General features: G+C 35.1%; 3 protein-coding genes across 3 annotated transcripts; 2 read left to right on the top strand and 1 right to left on the bottom strand.

Annotated features, from left to right (window-relative positions):
* Positions 1 to 12,082: 12,082 nt before the first annotated feature.
* J4E84_000213 (uncharacterized protein) lies at positions 12,083 to 12,754 on the top strand (the record flags this gene model as incomplete). Its single annotated transcript, XM_049382856.1, has 3 exons — positions 12,083 to 12,098; positions 12,241 to 12,340; positions 12,433 to 12,754. The coding sequence occupies 3 exons, from the start codon at positions 12,083 to 12,085 to the stop codon at positions 12,752 to 12,754; spliced, it is 438 nt and encodes a 145-aa protein (XP_049248374.1).
* Positions 12,755 to 13,351: 597 nt separating this feature from the next.
* On the top strand, positions 13,352 to 15,142 carry J4E84_000212 (uncharacterized protein; the record flags this gene model as incomplete). Its single annotated transcript, XM_049382855.1, has 1 exon — positions 13,352 to 15,142. The coding sequence occupies one exon, from the start codon at positions 13,352 to 13,354 to the stop codon at positions 15,140 to 15,142; it is 1,791 nt and encodes a 596-aa protein (XP_049248373.1).
* A 1,105-nt stretch (positions 15,143 to 16,247) lies between these two features.
* J4E84_000211 (uncharacterized protein) lies at positions 16,248 to 17,043 on the bottom strand (the record flags this gene model as incomplete). Its single annotated transcript, XM_049382854.1, has 3 exons — positions 16,248 to 16,413; positions 16,466 to 16,705; positions 16,757 to 17,043. 3 exons carry the CDS (start codon positions 17,041 to 17,043, stop codon positions 16,248 to 16,250), a joined length of 693 nt encoding a protein of 230 aa, XP_049248372.1.
* Positions 17,044 to 17,704: the final 661 nt, after the last annotated feature.

The following is a 17,704-nucleotide window of genomic DNA, read 5'->3' as shown; positions in this document are numbered from 1 at the left end:
GGCTAGTTCTATAGACTAGTGTTAAGAAATTTAAAGGTCTTAACTAGCGTAGAAGTAGGCTTTATTAGAGTACTAGAAGCTAATAATACTGCTAGACTAAGCTAGATAATAGTCTCTTGTCTAAGATCTCTAATCTTATACTTTTTTTCTTATAAGATCTTTCTTCTTTAAATACTCTATAAATAATCTATACTCTACTAGAGTGCTAAGTAGCTTCTCTATCTAGAAAGAAGTAGTACTAAAAGCTTAAAACTAATATTAAGATAACTTTAGAGAGTAGAGAGGTAGTATAGTAGAGATACTAGTATAGTAGAGAAGGCGTAGATAGTTATAAAGTTAAATGTATAGAGTTACTATAAGATCTTAAGTAGCTATATAAAGAAACTTTTATTATAAAATAATTAGGCTCTATACTATACTAGCTTATAGCTAGAGGCGCACTAGTTTTACTAACTTATCTTACTACTACATAGATAACTACGTTTTTCTATACTATATAGATTATTTTCTTCTATATTATTATAGATATTATTATAAAGAGAAACTATAGTAGATAATAGAGATAGTAATTAAAGTAAAGGTTATAGTATTTAACTTAGTTCTATTATTATTAGTAATTACTCTTCTAATAAAAGTAGTATTTACTTATATATTAAAGAGTAACACTAGCCTACTAGCTAGGCTTCTCTAGTAACTCTGCTAAGAGGCTCTGTAAGGCTATTAGGTAGTAGATAGAAGTATAATAGACTACTATCTTAGAGCTTAAGAGCACTATTCTCTATCTTAAGTTTCTAGTACCTACCTACTTCTATGTTAATAGTAAGGCTAATAAATAACTTAAGCGTAGTCTCTAGAGCTATTAAGCTCTAAAGTACTTTAATTAAGCTAGAAAGTAGTATTATTACGCTAGCGCTATAGGTTAGTGTAGACCTAAGAGCTATTAAGCTCTAAGTACTCTAATTAAGCTAGAAAGTAGTGTTATTACGCTAGCGCTATACGTTAGTAAGGTTATTAGACTTTGTAAGTAATTTCTTAAGTTACTTATACTATATCTTAAGATTACTATATTAGTTATATTTGTAGTTAGGTTATAACTAGTAAGGTTATTATTAGACTTTATAAGTAATTTCTTAAGTTACTTATACTAGTTCTTAAGATTACTATATTAGTTATATTTATAGTTAAGTAATAACTATTAAGGTCTATATTATCTACGTCTTATTCTACTATATTCTAAATATATAATTATAGATAGTAGTTCTAGCTTTTAAGAATTATAATATAGGTTTTCTTTTCTAGAAGATATATAATTATAGATAGTAGTTCTAGCTTTTAAGAATTATAATATAGGTCTTCTTCTCTAGAAGATATATAATTATAGGTAGTAGTTCTAGCGTTTAAAGATAGTAATATAAGTGTTATTCTTAAAGTGTATAATAAGTGTTAAATAGAGAAAAGTATACTAGTAGTAGAATAAAAGCTATAGTAAGCGCTAGTCTATAGAGTTTCTAATATAGCTCTAGAGGCAGCGCTACGCTATTTAAAGTATAGTAGATAGTAGTATAATATATACGCTGTAGTAAGTAGCTAGAAAGTTTATACTTAGATAGCGCTAGACTTATCTAGAATCTAGTAGGTAGCTGTAGACTATATATAGAATAAGTATTATTAGTAGTATAATATATCTAAAGGCTGCAAGTAAGCTAGTAGTATAATATATCTAGAAGCTATAAGTAAGGTTAGTAGTATAATACGTCTAAAGACTATAAGTAAAGTTAGTAGTATAATACGTCTAAAGGCTATAAGTAAGGTTAGTAGTATAATACGTCTAAAGGCTATAAGTAAAGTTAGTAGTATAATACGTCTAAAAGCTATAAGTAAGGTTAGTAGTATAATATGTCTAAAGGCTGTAAGAGTGTATAAAGACTAGAAGTAAGTTAGTAGTATAATATACTATTATAGAATTAGTTAGAGGCTATAGTTTAGTAGTATAATATATTATACCTAATTAGCTAGAGATAGTTTAGTAGTATAATGCGTCTAAAGACTATAAGTAAGGTTAGTAGTATAATACGCTAATATAGAACTAGGTAAGAGCTATAGTTTAGTAGTATAATACGTCTAAAGGCTATAAGTAAGATTAGTAATATAACGTAAGGTTGTTGTCTCTCTACTTTAGATAACTACTATAATCTAGCGTAATTAATAAGGCTATATTCTATAAAGTATCTTTATCTAGCTAGTAAGCTAGAAGTAGTAAAAAATCTCTAGACTTAAAGTAGTTAGTATAGTAATAGTGTTCTTTATTAGCCTAGCAGAATATAGAGTCTAATAATAGATACTTCTAGGTTATAAACTTTCTAGAATGTAAAAATAAATTCTAGTACTCTTCTCTATTAATATTACTAAGCTATATTTAGAATTAGTTAGTAAGACCTAGTTTCTAAGTAGAAGTCTATTATAGTACAAAGCAAGATACTAGGTAACTAATAGAAGTAGGTAGAATTAAACTACTATACTTATAGAAGAAGAGCTAAGCAACTACTTCTACCTATCTAAAAATAACTATTACTTAAGCTTTAAGTTAAAGTAAGTAGGCTAAAAAGAGTATATAAAAGATAAAATAGGTAATTAAGAGTATTAGGTATAAGTTAACTAAGTATAAGTCTTATAGAGCCTATTATAGCTAGTTATAAGTACTAACTTATAACTTTATTAGAAGATAATTAGTAGACTTAGTATTATAGTTATGTATTATAAGATAATAATATATAGATAATATAGAGTATCTATATTTCTTTCTTTCTACTAAGTATATAGCTTATTAAGTAGAGGCTTATAAGCTTATTAAGTAAAGACTTATAAGCTCTAAAAAGGCTTAAAGCTAGGTAAAGTATAATAGAAAGTAGCCTATTTAAGACGTATAAGGCAAAGATACTTAAACGCTAATAAGATTATAGTAAGTAGCTAGTTTTCTATAATCTTATAAATATATAAAAGTTTAGCTTATAAGACTCTACTACTAGTAGTATAAAAGCTAGTATCTTCTATAGATCTAATAGTTAAGAAAGACTATACTAAGATAGGTACTAATAGGTAGAGCTCTAAAGTAGAGTAGTAAAAAGTAGGTTTACTTTATATTAGATTAGATACTCTATAAGAGATAGTAGTAGTTGCTATTACTATTACTAATAGTAGTAGAAATAATAAAAAATAAGTATAGTAAAGAGAGCGTAAGATAGAAGAAAGCCTTACTTATATATTACTACTATAGCTAGTGTTAATAGTAGCCTTAGTAGTAAATAGTAAAAATAAAAGCGTAATAGTAAAGAGAAAAGAGTAATTTATACTAGAAGTAGTAGAGGTATTACTATATTAAGTAGCAGGCTATATAATAAGATAGTAGTATAATATAAGAAGATAGTAAATAGTTATAGTAGTATAATATAAGAAGATAGTAAATAGCTATAGTAGTATAATATAAGAAGATAGTAAATAGCTATAGTAGTATAATGTAAGAAGATAGTAAATAGCTATAGTAGTATAATATAAGAAGATAGTAAATACCTATAGTAGTATAATACAAGAACATAGTAAGTTAGTTATAGTAGTAGAATAGTAGTAAGTAGCTAGTAGTATAATATAAGAGAATAGTAAATAGCTATAGTAGTATAATGCAAGAACATAGCAAAATAGTCGTAGTAGTAGAATAGTAGTAAGTAGCTAGTAGTATAATGTAATACGTTAGGAAATAGCAGTACTATACTATAGAATATAATATAGTAGTCTACTTATTATACTATATTAGCACTACTATATACTAGTTACTACTACTAGATACTGCTATAAGTAAGAGAGAAGAGTATTAACGTATATTAATTAATATAGACGCTTATAAATAAAACTATAATATCTATCTTAGTGTTATTTAGAGATAAAAGTAGTGTTTATAAAGAACTATGCGTAAGCCTTAGCACTATTATTATTATTATACTTATTATTACTACCTTAGCCTTTTACTCTTTAAGAACTCTATACTACTATAGACTTACTATATATTATATACTTTTAAACACTTACAACGCTTATAAAATATACTTTATACCTCTATACTTACGCAATTTATTTTTTAGTATACTTAAGACTAGACTTAGGTTCTTCTCTACTCTAGTAGAATAAGCTAGTAATAATGTAGTTTAGGTATAGAATCTAAGAAATAAGTTATTTCTATATAAGAAGTACTAGAGACTTTTACTAGCGTATATTACAAGATAGTATATATTAATATTATACTTACCTAAAGGTAGTTACACTAATACTTTATAGAGTTCTACTAGCGTTAGTCTACTTAGCTAGGTTTTCTATAATAACTAGTCTAGAGATAATAACTTACGTAGCACTAGTACTGTCTATAGTATCTACTTTAGGCGTAGTATATCTACTAGTATAGTTAGAAGATAATAATAATAAAGAGAGAGAGAAATCTATCTAGTTTAAGAACTTAGATAGAGACCTTAAAATAGAGAAGGTAATAGGTATCTCTAATAATAATAATAATAATAGGCCTACGCCTACTTTAATAATAACAACGCTAGTAGAGAGTAATTTCTAAGTACTAGTAGGCAAGAATAATTTCTTAGTAAGTAATTCTGTAGTATTACTTAAAGTCTAAGGTCTAGTACTTCTAGAAACTCTTACGTTATCTAGTAGCTAGTAAGTAAGCTTAATCTATTATATAGTAACTACTAACACTTTCTAGATATATTATTAACCTAGCTACTATTATTACTAGTAGTCTTACTAGCTACTAGTGCGCGCTTCTAATAGACTTAGCAGAGTACTAAGCGTAGTAGGTAGTATCTATCTCTAACGCAATACGCTTTATTTAGAGTATAACTACTACTAAGTAGAAGTTTACTAATACCTATCTTCTATACTAGTAGGTTAATAAGTAGTAGTACTAAAATAATAAGTATTTTACTAACTAAGGCGTAAAAGCAGCACTCTTAAATTAGTATAACTATATTATAAGAATTATAGAGACTAATCTTAGAGAAGTTTTAATAGATAAGATAAAGTATTACGTCTACTAGAGTAATAATATTAACTACTATTGCTATAAGCTAGATGTCTAAGGCACTTTTATTAGTAATCTAGTAGTCTATTCTAGCCTTATCTACGCGTAGTACTAGTATAGTAGAAAAGCTTATAAGTATATAGCTTCTTCTACTAAAGATAGACTTAAGAGAAAGATAAGCGCTTTTATATTATAAAAGCTAGTAGATAATATATAATACTAAATTATCTTATTAACTAGTATAGTGTAGAGCCTATTTTACTAATCTATCTATTAGTAACTAGCACACGCTATAATATTCTTTATTATTATACTATTAACTCTCTATAGATACTATATCTCTAATACTATTATAGAGGCTTAGAGAAATAACTATTTTTTAAGTTAGTGTTCTATTTAATATAGAGTAGATTATACGCCTTTCTTAGAGCCTTTCTACTACTTATTCTACTACTATAATCTTCTAGGCTTATTACCTTATTAGTTGCGTAGATATAGAATATTCTAGCTAGAAAGTACTTAAGAGGCGCTAATAAAAGCTCTATTACTAGACACTATACTTACTAGTCTAGAGAAGAGGTGTAAAGTACGCAGAGTAATAGAATATATAAATAATAATAAGCTTTTATATATAAAAAGAAAAAAAGGTAAGCTATTATTAGCACTATATACTTATATAGCTTAAATTAGTACTACTAGGCTAAGTTAGCTAAGCTAGGTAAACCTAATTCTCTTAACCTTATACGTAGAAGGTTCTATTTAATAGTACTTATATAGAGTTATAAAATAAGAATACTAGTATTATTTTCTACGTTACTAGACGTAGAATTAGCACGTCTACAATTGTTTTATACTTCTACTCTACTATAGGTTTCTACTTCTATCTACGTATTAGTATACTAATAATAATAAATACTACTAATTTATAGAGCTCTCTAATAATAATATACCTACTTAAAGCTATTCTTATAAGTCTCTACCTTAAAACGCTAGCCTTTCTAAGTAGTATAATAATAATATTATTAAATTTAGAGCTCTAGCTTTCTAGAACTTACTTAGGTAACCTACTACGCTTTAACGTAAAGTAAAGGCTGCTAGCTCTATCTTATAACGCACGTAGCTATTATAGTTAAAGACCTATACTAAATATAAGTCTAATTCTATAGCTAAAGTAATACTAAAAAAAAAAACTAGATTAGTAGAAAAGCTATTAGCTAGCACTACTATTTGTAAGTATATACATATACTCTATACCTACTAACTAATAGATATATAGCTATTAGTAGTGCTAATAAGTCTAAGTTCTCTAAGTTAGACTAGTCTAGTAAAGATAATACTTCTAATATAACTATTACTAACTATAATAAAATAGAGGCAGAGTTATATAATAAGCTATTATAAGACTATAATAATTATAACCTCTTCTATACACCTCTTTATAATAATATATATTCTCTATACTTATCTATATTTATAGTACCTACTTCTAATATATTCTTATAAGCTACTATATTCTCTCTATATAGTAATACGCTTTTTACTACGCCTATATTAATAGTGTTATCTTAATTATTACTATTCTACTCTAGAGATAAGCTTATAGTAAGTAGGCTCTTACTTAAACTATAAGAAATACCTCTATTATCTTAGTCTAATATATAGTTACAGCGTCTATAAACCTTATCTTTTCTAACCTAGAATATATATTAGTAGAGCTAGTATAAAGACACCTAGCTAACGTAGACTACTAACTTCTAGATAATATAAGCTACTCTTATATAATTAGAAGTAAAGATTATTTAGACTAAGAAGATAATTAAAGCTATAATTAATATTTACTATAATACTAGATAGAAGAATAATTACGCTAAGACTACTAACTAAGTAGTAGATAAACTTAGCTATCTTTATACCTTTATAGCTTTTTAAGTCTACATAAAGATATAAGAAATTAAGAACTAAGTATATATACGCTATAAGATTCTTAAAACTAATAGTAGTATAATAGAAGCTAATAATAGTCTTTATATTAAGTTCTATAAAGACTAGAGTAATAGAGTCTCTAAGCGTAAAAAAGCTCTAGAGTACTAGTAGAGAAGAAACTACTACTTACGTAAGCGTATTAACTATATTAGAGATATTTTTAATACTAAGACTACTATAGAAGAGTATACTAGACTACACTATAGCGTTTATAAGAGACTATAGAATTCTTTATTATCTATTTAAAATAAGCCTTCTAGCTTCTAGTACTTTACTATAAGTAATAAGTAACTAATAAAGGCTGTACGTAGAATAAAACCTAATAGTACTATTCTTAATAATAATAATGTTAAAGGTTCTACTACTTCTACTAGTACTTCTAGTACTATATAGTCTACTATTAGATCTAAGCCTTCTTATAGAATATAGATTAGAGACGTATATACTAGGCTTAAGCTTACTATAAGTATACTTTATAAGATTAGTAAGGCTATATATATCTATAATCTCTATTATTACTATATATAGGTAATTAAACGTTTATAAGACTATTATAATAACTACTTACTCTAGAAGTAATATAGACTAGAAAGAAATATATAGAACTATATAAGAGCTGTCTATTATATTATCTAGAATAAAGCTAATATCTTAGTTATTATAGTAGTGTCTATACTAGAGCTTGCAAGGTAGATTAAATATATAAGTAAAATAGAGTAGTATATACTAGTACGCTTTCTTATTTGTAAGCTATATTATTATACTAAACTAGTAGTAAAAGCCTACGTAGAGGGCGCTATAAAAGCGCTTAAATCTAGCATTCTTTAGAATAAACTAATTATTACTAACTATAATAAAGTAATAGCTTACTAGAAGGTAATCTAGGCTCTCTAGACTCTATAATAGAGTAACTCTCTTCTATATCTATAGAAGAATACTAATAATAAAGAAAAAAGTACTTTATTAGCTACTACTATAAAGTCTCTTAAAGTACTTACTTATAACTCTAACTATAGTATAGATCTAGAGAAGTATTATACTCTTAGTAATAATAGATCTCTCTTACTAGAATACCTCTATAGCTAATAATTCTATAAAAACTAAAGTAATACTATTAACCTCTTTCTATATATAAGACAATATTAAGATATACTACGCTAGAAATAGTACGCTCTCTATAACAATAATAATAAGTTTAAGCCTCTCTAGTATACTATAATATAACTATACTACTAGTAAATACTAAAAATATATTTCTTAGTTCTCTGTATATTTAGTATTAGATATAACGTAGAAATAAATAAGTCTACTACAATACTACTCTAGTATAATATACTTCTACTATAATATTCTAAACTTATTATATTATAGACCTATACGCTATTTAGCAAGATAGTACTTCTATATTATACTAGTAATAATATCTTACCTTCTTATTATCTCTCTAGCTTTTTTATTAACTATCTACTCTATAATAGCTTTTTCTACTTACTATATTATCTCTTTAGCTACTACTAAAATAGAATTATTCTCTAGTTTATCTATAGTTATATTACTAGCTCTCTTAACTCTTTTATTAGAGTAGCCTAACTTTATTACTCTTAGAATATCTTGCTTAAGTCTATTATAAAGCTTCTAGCTTATAATAAAGTTATTAAGCGCTATAGTTACTTTAGTAAAGAGTATCTACTTCTTAATTATATACTTAGATCTATATATAATACGCTATATCTTTTAACACTACTTAAAGATACTCTAAAGTTATTTAATACTTATATAAAGAGATAAATAGCGTATATTAAAGAGCTCTTTTTTACTATAAGCGTTTTAACTTATAGCGCTTCTAGTAGACTTAGTAAGATAGTACTAAGTATTAGAGTAGAGTATTATTATAATAGAGGTAAGAGAATACTCTAAATCTATAAGAAAGTACTTATTATAAAGTAGTTTAAGATTATAGAATAATACTACGTATTTAAACACTCTTGCGTTATATACGCAACCTTTCTACCTAGCTATATAATAGATAAATATATAATTAAAGTTATATACTCTAAGTATATTCTAGGTATAAAACTACTTATAATAACGCTATATCTTTTTATTACTAATACTTAGTAGAATATAAGCGCGTAAAAACGTGCTATCTATAGTACCTATATAATTCTAGAACTATAAGTAGAACTTTATACTACGCTAAAGCTAAGATAGAAAAGTAGTATTACTACTAAAGAGTTATATAGCCTTCTTAAATAGAGTATAAAGCTCTTATAGATACTTATTTATAATATAATAAATAGTAGCTTTTAAATACCTCTAGTATTAAGAGCTAGAATCTACTATATTAGTGTAACTATAATAGTAGAGAAAGATAAGTAACTTCTTATCTAGTTCTACTATAGTCTTGTACTTCTACTTTAGTCTATCTAGCGTAGTATTATATATACACTATTTATATAGCCTCTAAAAAATAACCTTATCTATTCTTATAGCTATATAGAACTAGTAATTAGATCTATCTAGTAAATGCGTAACGCAATTCTAGTAAAAAAGTAGATAAAATTATAAGCTGTAGCTACTATAATTTAGTAATAGAGCTGCCTATGCTATAACGTCTATAAGTATTATAGCTACTACTCTAATAGTCTATAGTAGTAGACTATTTATATTCTCTACGCCTAGCTCTTTTATATTATTCTTCTTATACGCAACAGCGCTATCTAGTATAGTATCTTCTACGTCTAATATATATAGAAAGCTATTAACACTATAGTTATAGTTATTAGAGTTAAAGTTAGATCTAGAGTTAATATATACGTTAGCTATACTGTAAACGTAGTAGTAGTATAATATTATTATTATTTAGTAGAATAGTTAATAGACTTTAGAATACCTTAAACCTTATTATAAGCGCTAGTAGTAATATAGGCTGTTTACATTACTACTATAGATTCTCTAACTTCTTTACTTTAGAACTCTTTCTCTACTAACCTCTATTATAATATAGTAGTATAATATATAAGAATAGCTAAATATTTATAGATCTATACTAGTAGTATAATATAATAGCTTAAGCTACTACTCTTCTCTACGCCTATAATAGTATAATAAAAGAGGCTATATAGATATAACTAGTACACGTCTATACGCTAATAGTAGTATAATATAGCTAAGTAAGCGCTACCTATTTATATAGTTATCTATAGCAGTATAATATAACCTAACTATACTTATATACTTATAGTAGTATAATATAGTTATTTACGCGCTGCCTATTCTTACACTTACCTATAGTAGTATAATATAAGCTAACTATACTTATATATATATAGTAGTATAATATAACATTATATAAAGGTACTACTATAACCTATATCTTTATATATATAGTAGTATAATATAGATACTACTATCTATTAAGAGGTAGTGTTAGAGAGCCTATTATAAGCAACTTAGCTACACTATTTATACCTACACTATATTCTATTTATATACTAACTAATATAGTCTTTTTTTATTAAAATAATCTAGATAAGTAGCTTAGTAGTAGAGCGCTATAGACTTATATTAGTAGATAGAACTTAGCTTAGGTTATTTTACTTCTTATATATACTTACTATCTTATTATAATACTTATTTATAGAGGTTCTAGGTTTAATCTCTAGCTTATCTATTCTTTTTTTTTACTTTTTTTTTACTTTTTTTTTTTACTTCTCTATTATAAGGTTTCTCTCTATATATAGCTATAGTAGTATAATATCTAAAAGCTTCTTAGAAGTAGTAGCTCTATATAGTAGTATAATATCTAAGAGCTTCTTAGAAGAGTAGTAGCTCTAAAAGCTTCTTAAGAGAGTAGTAGCCTAAGAGCTTTTTAGAGAGGTAGTAGCCTAAAGACTTTTTAGAAGAGTAGTAGCTCTAAGAGCTTCTTAAAAGAGTAGTAGCTCTAAGTAGTAGTATAATATCTAAGAGCTTCTTAGAGAAGTAGTAGCTCTAAGTAGTAGTATAATACTTAAGAGCTTCTTAGAAAGATAGCAGCTCTAAGTAGTAGTATAATATCTAAGAGCTTCTTAGAAGTATAGTAGCTCTACGCAGTAGTATAATATCTAAAGAGCTTATTTAGAATAGAAATAGCTTTGTATAGTAGTATAATACTTAAAAAGCTTCTTAAGTTAGAATTAGCTTTGCGTAGTAGTATAATATTTAGAGAGCTTATTTAGAATAGAAATAGCTCTACGTAGTAGTATAATGCCTAAAAACTTCTTAGAATAGAATTAGCTTTACGTAGTAGTATAATACCTAAAGGCTTCTTAGAATAGAATTAGCTTTACATAGTAGTATAATACTTAAAGACTTCTTAGAATAGAAATAGCTTTATACTATAGTATAATACCTAAGAGCTTTTTAGAATAGAAATAGCTCTAAGTAGTAGTATAATACTATACCTATATAGTAATTAATTTACTATATATTTAATAAGCGCCTAAATTAAGTATTCTACTACTATATATACTTATCTAGCGTAAAAAAAGTATATAATAAAAGCTTTAATTATATAATAGAACTACTCTCTATAATTAGATAATAATAAAATATATTCTACTACTTTTTAAATACGTTATATACTTTTAGTGTATTCTACTACTATTATATAAATTGCTAGTTACTAAACACACGTATATAATAAATTGTATTATGTTATATCTTAGCATTGTACTAGTATTTGCGATCACCAAACAGGCCCTAGATTGCGCTAGCGCCAGGTCCCTTCCGTACCTGCACCGCGAATCTCACCGCATATTACGCAAGACACAATAGATCCACCGTCAGATCTCCAATCGGCTTCTAATTTGAGGTGGATCTCAACTCAGATTCGACGAGTACAAGGTCAGGTTGTCTACGCTAGGCTGCCCGGCACGACTTACCCAATGCGGACAAATATCACGGAGAGGAGAAGAAGGGGTAGGCAGCAATCAGTGCTCAACGGGGCCAAAGCAGTACTCAGTCGCAGCTTGGTCTTTGTATATGAAGAACGGTATTTGTCGCTGAACGTTAGATAATTAACTTCAAATCCCCCCAACTTCTCCTTCAAACACAACCCCACACATCACCAGCCAGTAAGTAGCGACACCACCTTAATCAATTCAGCGTCGACTAGGAAACACATACTTACCATTCTATAGTGTCTCAGAAATACGTACCTCTCACCATCATCAAGGGCGCGGGCCATGAGTACATCCCCATCCCCGAGGGCGAGAGCGCCATCGTCGCAGACTTCCACTCGTAAGACCACCAACCACTGCACCTCACAACATCAACATCCCCACCTCTTCTCCAAACCAAACTCCTAGTCTTCTCATCTAACGCACCCCCAGCATCCGCACCCAAACCACCGACTCCCCCACATACCTGACCTCAGGCTTCTACCGCATCAAAGCGGGCCCCACCCGCAACATCCCCACCTACGACTACGAGGAAACCAAGTACGTTCTCAACGGCCAAATCGACGTATTAGACGAGGCGACCGGTGTCACACATCACCTTGTTGCGGGCGACTTTGCTTTCTTCCACGTTGGCTCCAAGGCGCAGTTCTCGAGCAAATCGGGTGGAACGGCTTTCTTTGCGGTTACTAGGCCGATTATCACGCAGCATCCGGGGTTGAAGGGGAGGGAGGAGAAGGTGTTGAGCAAGTTGTAGATTTGGATATGGGCTATGGGAGGGATCGTCTAGGATCGAGTATGGCGGCGGCGAATGATGACGACGAGGACGGCTTTGGCGGGCGCAATCTCGTGACATGTATCGTTGCTAGGAACTAAAGGAACGAGTTGTCGAGTTCGATGAAAATAAATGACGAATAATGGACCACATTACCCCAATGCTGAAGTACCGACGAAAACGCCTCAGTACTTCAGTATTGGGGTAATGGGGTCCCTCGTTTGTCATTTAATCTCATTTATGGAACTCATTCCTCGATGCCAAAGCCTCTATCGAATTCAAAATCCAGCACTCGAAAATGCAGTGATACCTAGGTACATTTCTTAATACTCTTGCGCCAATGTATAGGTGTCAAACCTCGTGAATGGAGAGTGCACTCTAATGGAAGACATGCGCGTTCAGATGTTGGCCTGTAGATAAAGCTGCGATATTCCCGAGATAGCTCCGAGATATTATCGTGCTCGGGCGGGGTCCAGACTTATATGCCGCTAACGTCATCTGGACCCTTCGATCGCGACAATCTTTCATGTGTACGCCATCATCTCAACTCATGCATCGTGTATTCTCAACACCACGAGGATGGCGCAGTCGCCTCTATCCGGCGTCATGATGCCGCCACGCTTCAATATCGAGTTGGACCGTACGGACCCCGACGTTCCCTTCCGCGCATCGCAGTCACACATCCATCACACATGGGCTCGGACGTTCCATTCGCGGCCGGAGCTGTACATCCGGCCGCAGAGTCTTCAGGAAGTGCAGAAGGTTGTTAACCTTGCGAGACGTATGCGAAGGCGCGTAGTTACTGTAGGATGCGGACATTCACCCTCAGATATAACGTGCACCTCGGCATGGATGATCAACCTCGACGACTACAAGGAGGTGTTGAACGTTGACAAGGAACGCAAGACGATGACTGTGCAAGCTGGAATACGCCTACATAATCTCAATCTCCAAGCGAAGAGCCACGGCTTGACCATGCCAAATCTCGGATCCATCGACGATCAATCGCTGGCGGGTGCGATTGCGACAGCGACGCACGGCAGTTCATACAACCACGGCCTCCTCTCCGACCGCGTCCAGAGCCTCCGGATAGTACTGGCGAACGGCCAAGCGGTACGCTGTTCCCCCCAGCAATCGCCGGATCTCTTCCGGGCCGCGCTCGTCTCGCTGGGCGCATTAGGCATTATCGTCGAAATCGAGTTCCAGATGATCGAAGCGAACAACGTCGAATGGATACAGACTATACTGCCGATCGAAGACGTCCTGGCAGATTGGAACAACGGGCTCTGGACATCGAGCGAGTTCACGCGAGTATGGTGGCTGCCGTACATGAAGCGCGCAGTCGTATGGCGGGCAGACAAGACGGACAAGGCGCATCGGCAGCCGGAGTACAACTGGTATGGCGGTAGCGTCGGCTTCCACACATATCACATTCTCCTCTGGATATCGCAGTATGTCCCGCGCTTCCTGCCCTGGGTTGAGTGGTTCGTCTTCGGCATGCAATACGGTTTCAAAGACGGCGCTCTCATCTCTGCCGTCGGCGAGCAGCGCACGGAACTTCTGATGAACTGCCTCTACTCGCAGTTCGTTAACGAATGGAGCGTTCCCCTCGATAAGGGTCCTGAGGTATTGTCGCGACTGACAGACTGGTTGCACGGCGACGAGCAATCCTCCGGCATTCCCTTCAGCACCAAGGGTCTCTACGTCCACTCGCCTATCGAAGTCCGCATCGCAAACACCGTCAACCGAGAACCGCGTCCGTTCCTTGATACTTCATATCCCGATCAACCCGCTCTATACCTCAACGCCACGTTATACCGTCCCTACGGCCAGGACCCCCCTTGCCGCGAACGCTACTACCAAGCTTTTGAACACCTGATGAAAGAGTACAATGGCCGACCTCACTGGGCAAAGAACTTTCAATCCGTCGACAACGCCTACCTCTCCTCCGTATACGGCAACGACCTAGACGAATACAACCGCGTCCGCAACGAAGTCGACCCCGAAGGCATGTTCCTCGGCGCCTGGCACCGTCGCACCATCCTCCCTCCCAAGACCGACCTCCCCCTTCTACCTCTCGAAGAAAAGGAAGTCGTACGCCGCGACCGACGCACGGGTGGGGTTGACTGGATAGGCGAGCAAGCCCGGTGGTTCGATGGCGGTGCTGATGTGTTTGAGAAGGCGGGCAGCGAGTCTGGTGAGAGCTTCGATTACATGGCCGGCGCGGAAGCGGAGAGCAGTGTGTTGTTGGAGAGCTTGAGCGATGATCTTATTGTCACGGAGGAGACTTATGAGAATGTCACCGAGAGTCGGAGGAGAGAGGGCACTGAGGAGTATGTTACGGGTACGAATGTGTTCAATAAGATGTAGATGTCATTGTACCTAGGTATATAAAAGGAGACGGGGATACATGTACATGGTGGGGAAATACACCACTCAATGAAGATATGATAACGATGTAGCAGTATTGCGATGCTTGCTTGTCTCCGTTGCCGTGATAAATAATGTTGCCCAGGTGTATCTCTGGGGTGGCTTGCGTACCAGTGCGCCCAAATGGGTAAGGCGCATCCGTGACTTCCCATCGTCATACTTCCAACATTGACGCGTCTGCCACCATCACCCACGTTCACTACAGTCAGTCGAAGACATGGTGACTATCAACGAACACATGTCGTCGACTGCATACCCCTCTCCTTGTGGCGATCATCGCGATCACCGCGATCGACGATAATATATCGAGCGGATGGACCCATCGGCAAGAAGCCGGCTGCAGATGTGAACATGGGCAACGGCGTCTCACTATTTGATAGGGGAAGTTGCTGCACTGCGTTCTTCTTCATAGACATCGTTGTGTCCCATCGTCACTCGACTAACAGCATCACAGTGTTGATACCATGCAGTTGTATGTCCGGTCGACCGTGTACTGGCGATAACATAGCGCGTCCTCGGGGATTGGGCGTTGCCATGGCATATGTCCAACTTTGCTCAGCACTCGATTTCCTCATGCCCGAAGATTAGCCCTACGAATTAAAGGCCTTACGGAAGAGGAGACCCGTAACGAGGACTTCTATCACAGTTCGACGCCACATGCAGCCACCCCTTACGACTTCTCGGTTGATGGGCGTTATTTCCGCTTGCGAGATCATGACCCACAAGTAATATATCTCCTACCTTGGCAGCCACGTTCTGAGCTTGGCATGCAGCCACAACACGAGGAAAGCTTGGCCGATTCTAGAAGGTGGCCGACATGATTGCTTGGAAGTCTGCTTGCAGGGATATAGGAGAAAAGGAAGTCAATGCAGGGAGTTCAAGGCGAACGATATTTGAACGAGCGATTAGATTGACATATTACGGACTAGTTCGAACGACCCGCATCGCCCGTATCTACAGTCTAATTCGGACAGCAACCGAAGCGCCGCTATTGTCTGTTCTTGCACACCGACTGCTCATCCGATTATCCGCGACCCATCCTGACTTAGGAAGTCTGCACATAGATGTCCGAGCTGCCAGAAGATTGGTAACCCTCAGTGGCAACGATCTGGTAGTAGTGCTGGCCCAAGTTCATGCCGTAACGAGCCCAGGCGTTGAAGTGGTTTTGCATGTTGACGCTGCCACCGACGCGCTTCTGCGTGCGGACAGACCTGGGAGGTTGTTAGTGCGCGTCCAACGCCCACATGTTGCTTGTCAACTTACCAGTACTGCTGAAAGGTCCTTGTTCCATCGATGGAGGGCTGGTTGGTACGGGTGGAGGTGGAAACGTCGTAGGTACCGCCGTCAGTCGTGAAGCTGCCCTTGCGCTGGGATCCGCTGCTGGGGTTGTAGGTGCCGTAGGACTCGATCACGTAGTACTCCACAAGCGGGTTGCGGGTCCAACCGTAGACGGCAAGGTAACCGTTACCCTGAGGCTGGAAAGATCCGCCGTAGTTGATCGTGCTAGGATGGAGATCAGCAAATGATGAAGCTTAGTTCTTCCAGATGACATACCGGCCGGTTCCAGGGTTCCATCCCTTGCCACCGACGAAGTTGCCGGTGTTCCTCCAGGTCACGGAGTACCTGCTGCCCTCTCCCATGGTGTACTGAGCGGAACCACCGCCATCAGTCCACCACGAGTAGAAGTACCCGTTGTTGTAGCCCTCAGCGCTGGGAGTGGACTGACGCTTCTCAAGAGCAGTTGCGTTGCCATCGTCACGCTCAGTGAGGAAGTCAAAGGGAGCGGCGAGCACGCTGGTGGTAGCCATAGCGGCGAGAAGGAGAGACTTGAAAGAGACCATGTTGAGCTGAGTTGGAGATCTGTGCTGGATGCGGTGATGATACTGAACTGCGAGAAGCAACGAGCTTATATGTCAACTTCGAGGTGGAGATGAGCCTGAATCGCTGGAAGAAGTCGCCTTTGGTGGTCATGAGGTATCATCTCGCCTCTGTCTACATCCGTCTTGGTGTCAACGACGATGGTGTGTTCCAGTCCTCTCATTTCGAAAAGCACGCCCAGCGCACTGACTAGAACGGCCTAGGAACCACGAACACGGCAAGCTGCACCGTTCAGTGGCCGGCCTCGGTAATCATGGAAAAGATAGAAGAGCACAAAGATCCATGCCCCTTGCACCCATCTGCACGACACCACAAAGATAATATCGCTGATCCGGGCTTTACGCGCTTTCTCAACCCGGTTCACAGGATGTTAATATAAAAGAACGCCACTAGGGTACAGGTGGTCGCCTTACCCCACACTCCTCGGAAGACAACGAAGCTTGGAAGGAACACCCGCCGCGCTAATGTCATGTAGGCGATGATATTGTTAGCGACAGTGGCGCACGTGATGAAACATTGGGCGCTCATGGCGGGAAGCCTCGGCAAACTCAGGATAGCCACCGGATGAAGAGGATCTGCCAAGATTTATAGTAGCCGGCTTTTCTACCGATCCTGGTAAGACAT

The sequence above is a fragment of the Alternaria hordeiaustralica genome, assembly GCF_023758085.1.
Source record: "Alternaria hordeiaustralica strain BMP 2776 chromosome Unknown scaffold_1, whole genome shotgun sequence".
NCBI lineage: Eukaryota > Fungi > Ascomycota > Dothideomycetes > Pleosporales > Pleosporaceae > Alternaria > Alternaria hordeiaustralica.
The sequence above is the reverse complement of the archived record's forward strand: the minus strand, read 5'-3'. Positions and strand labels throughout refer to the sequence as shown.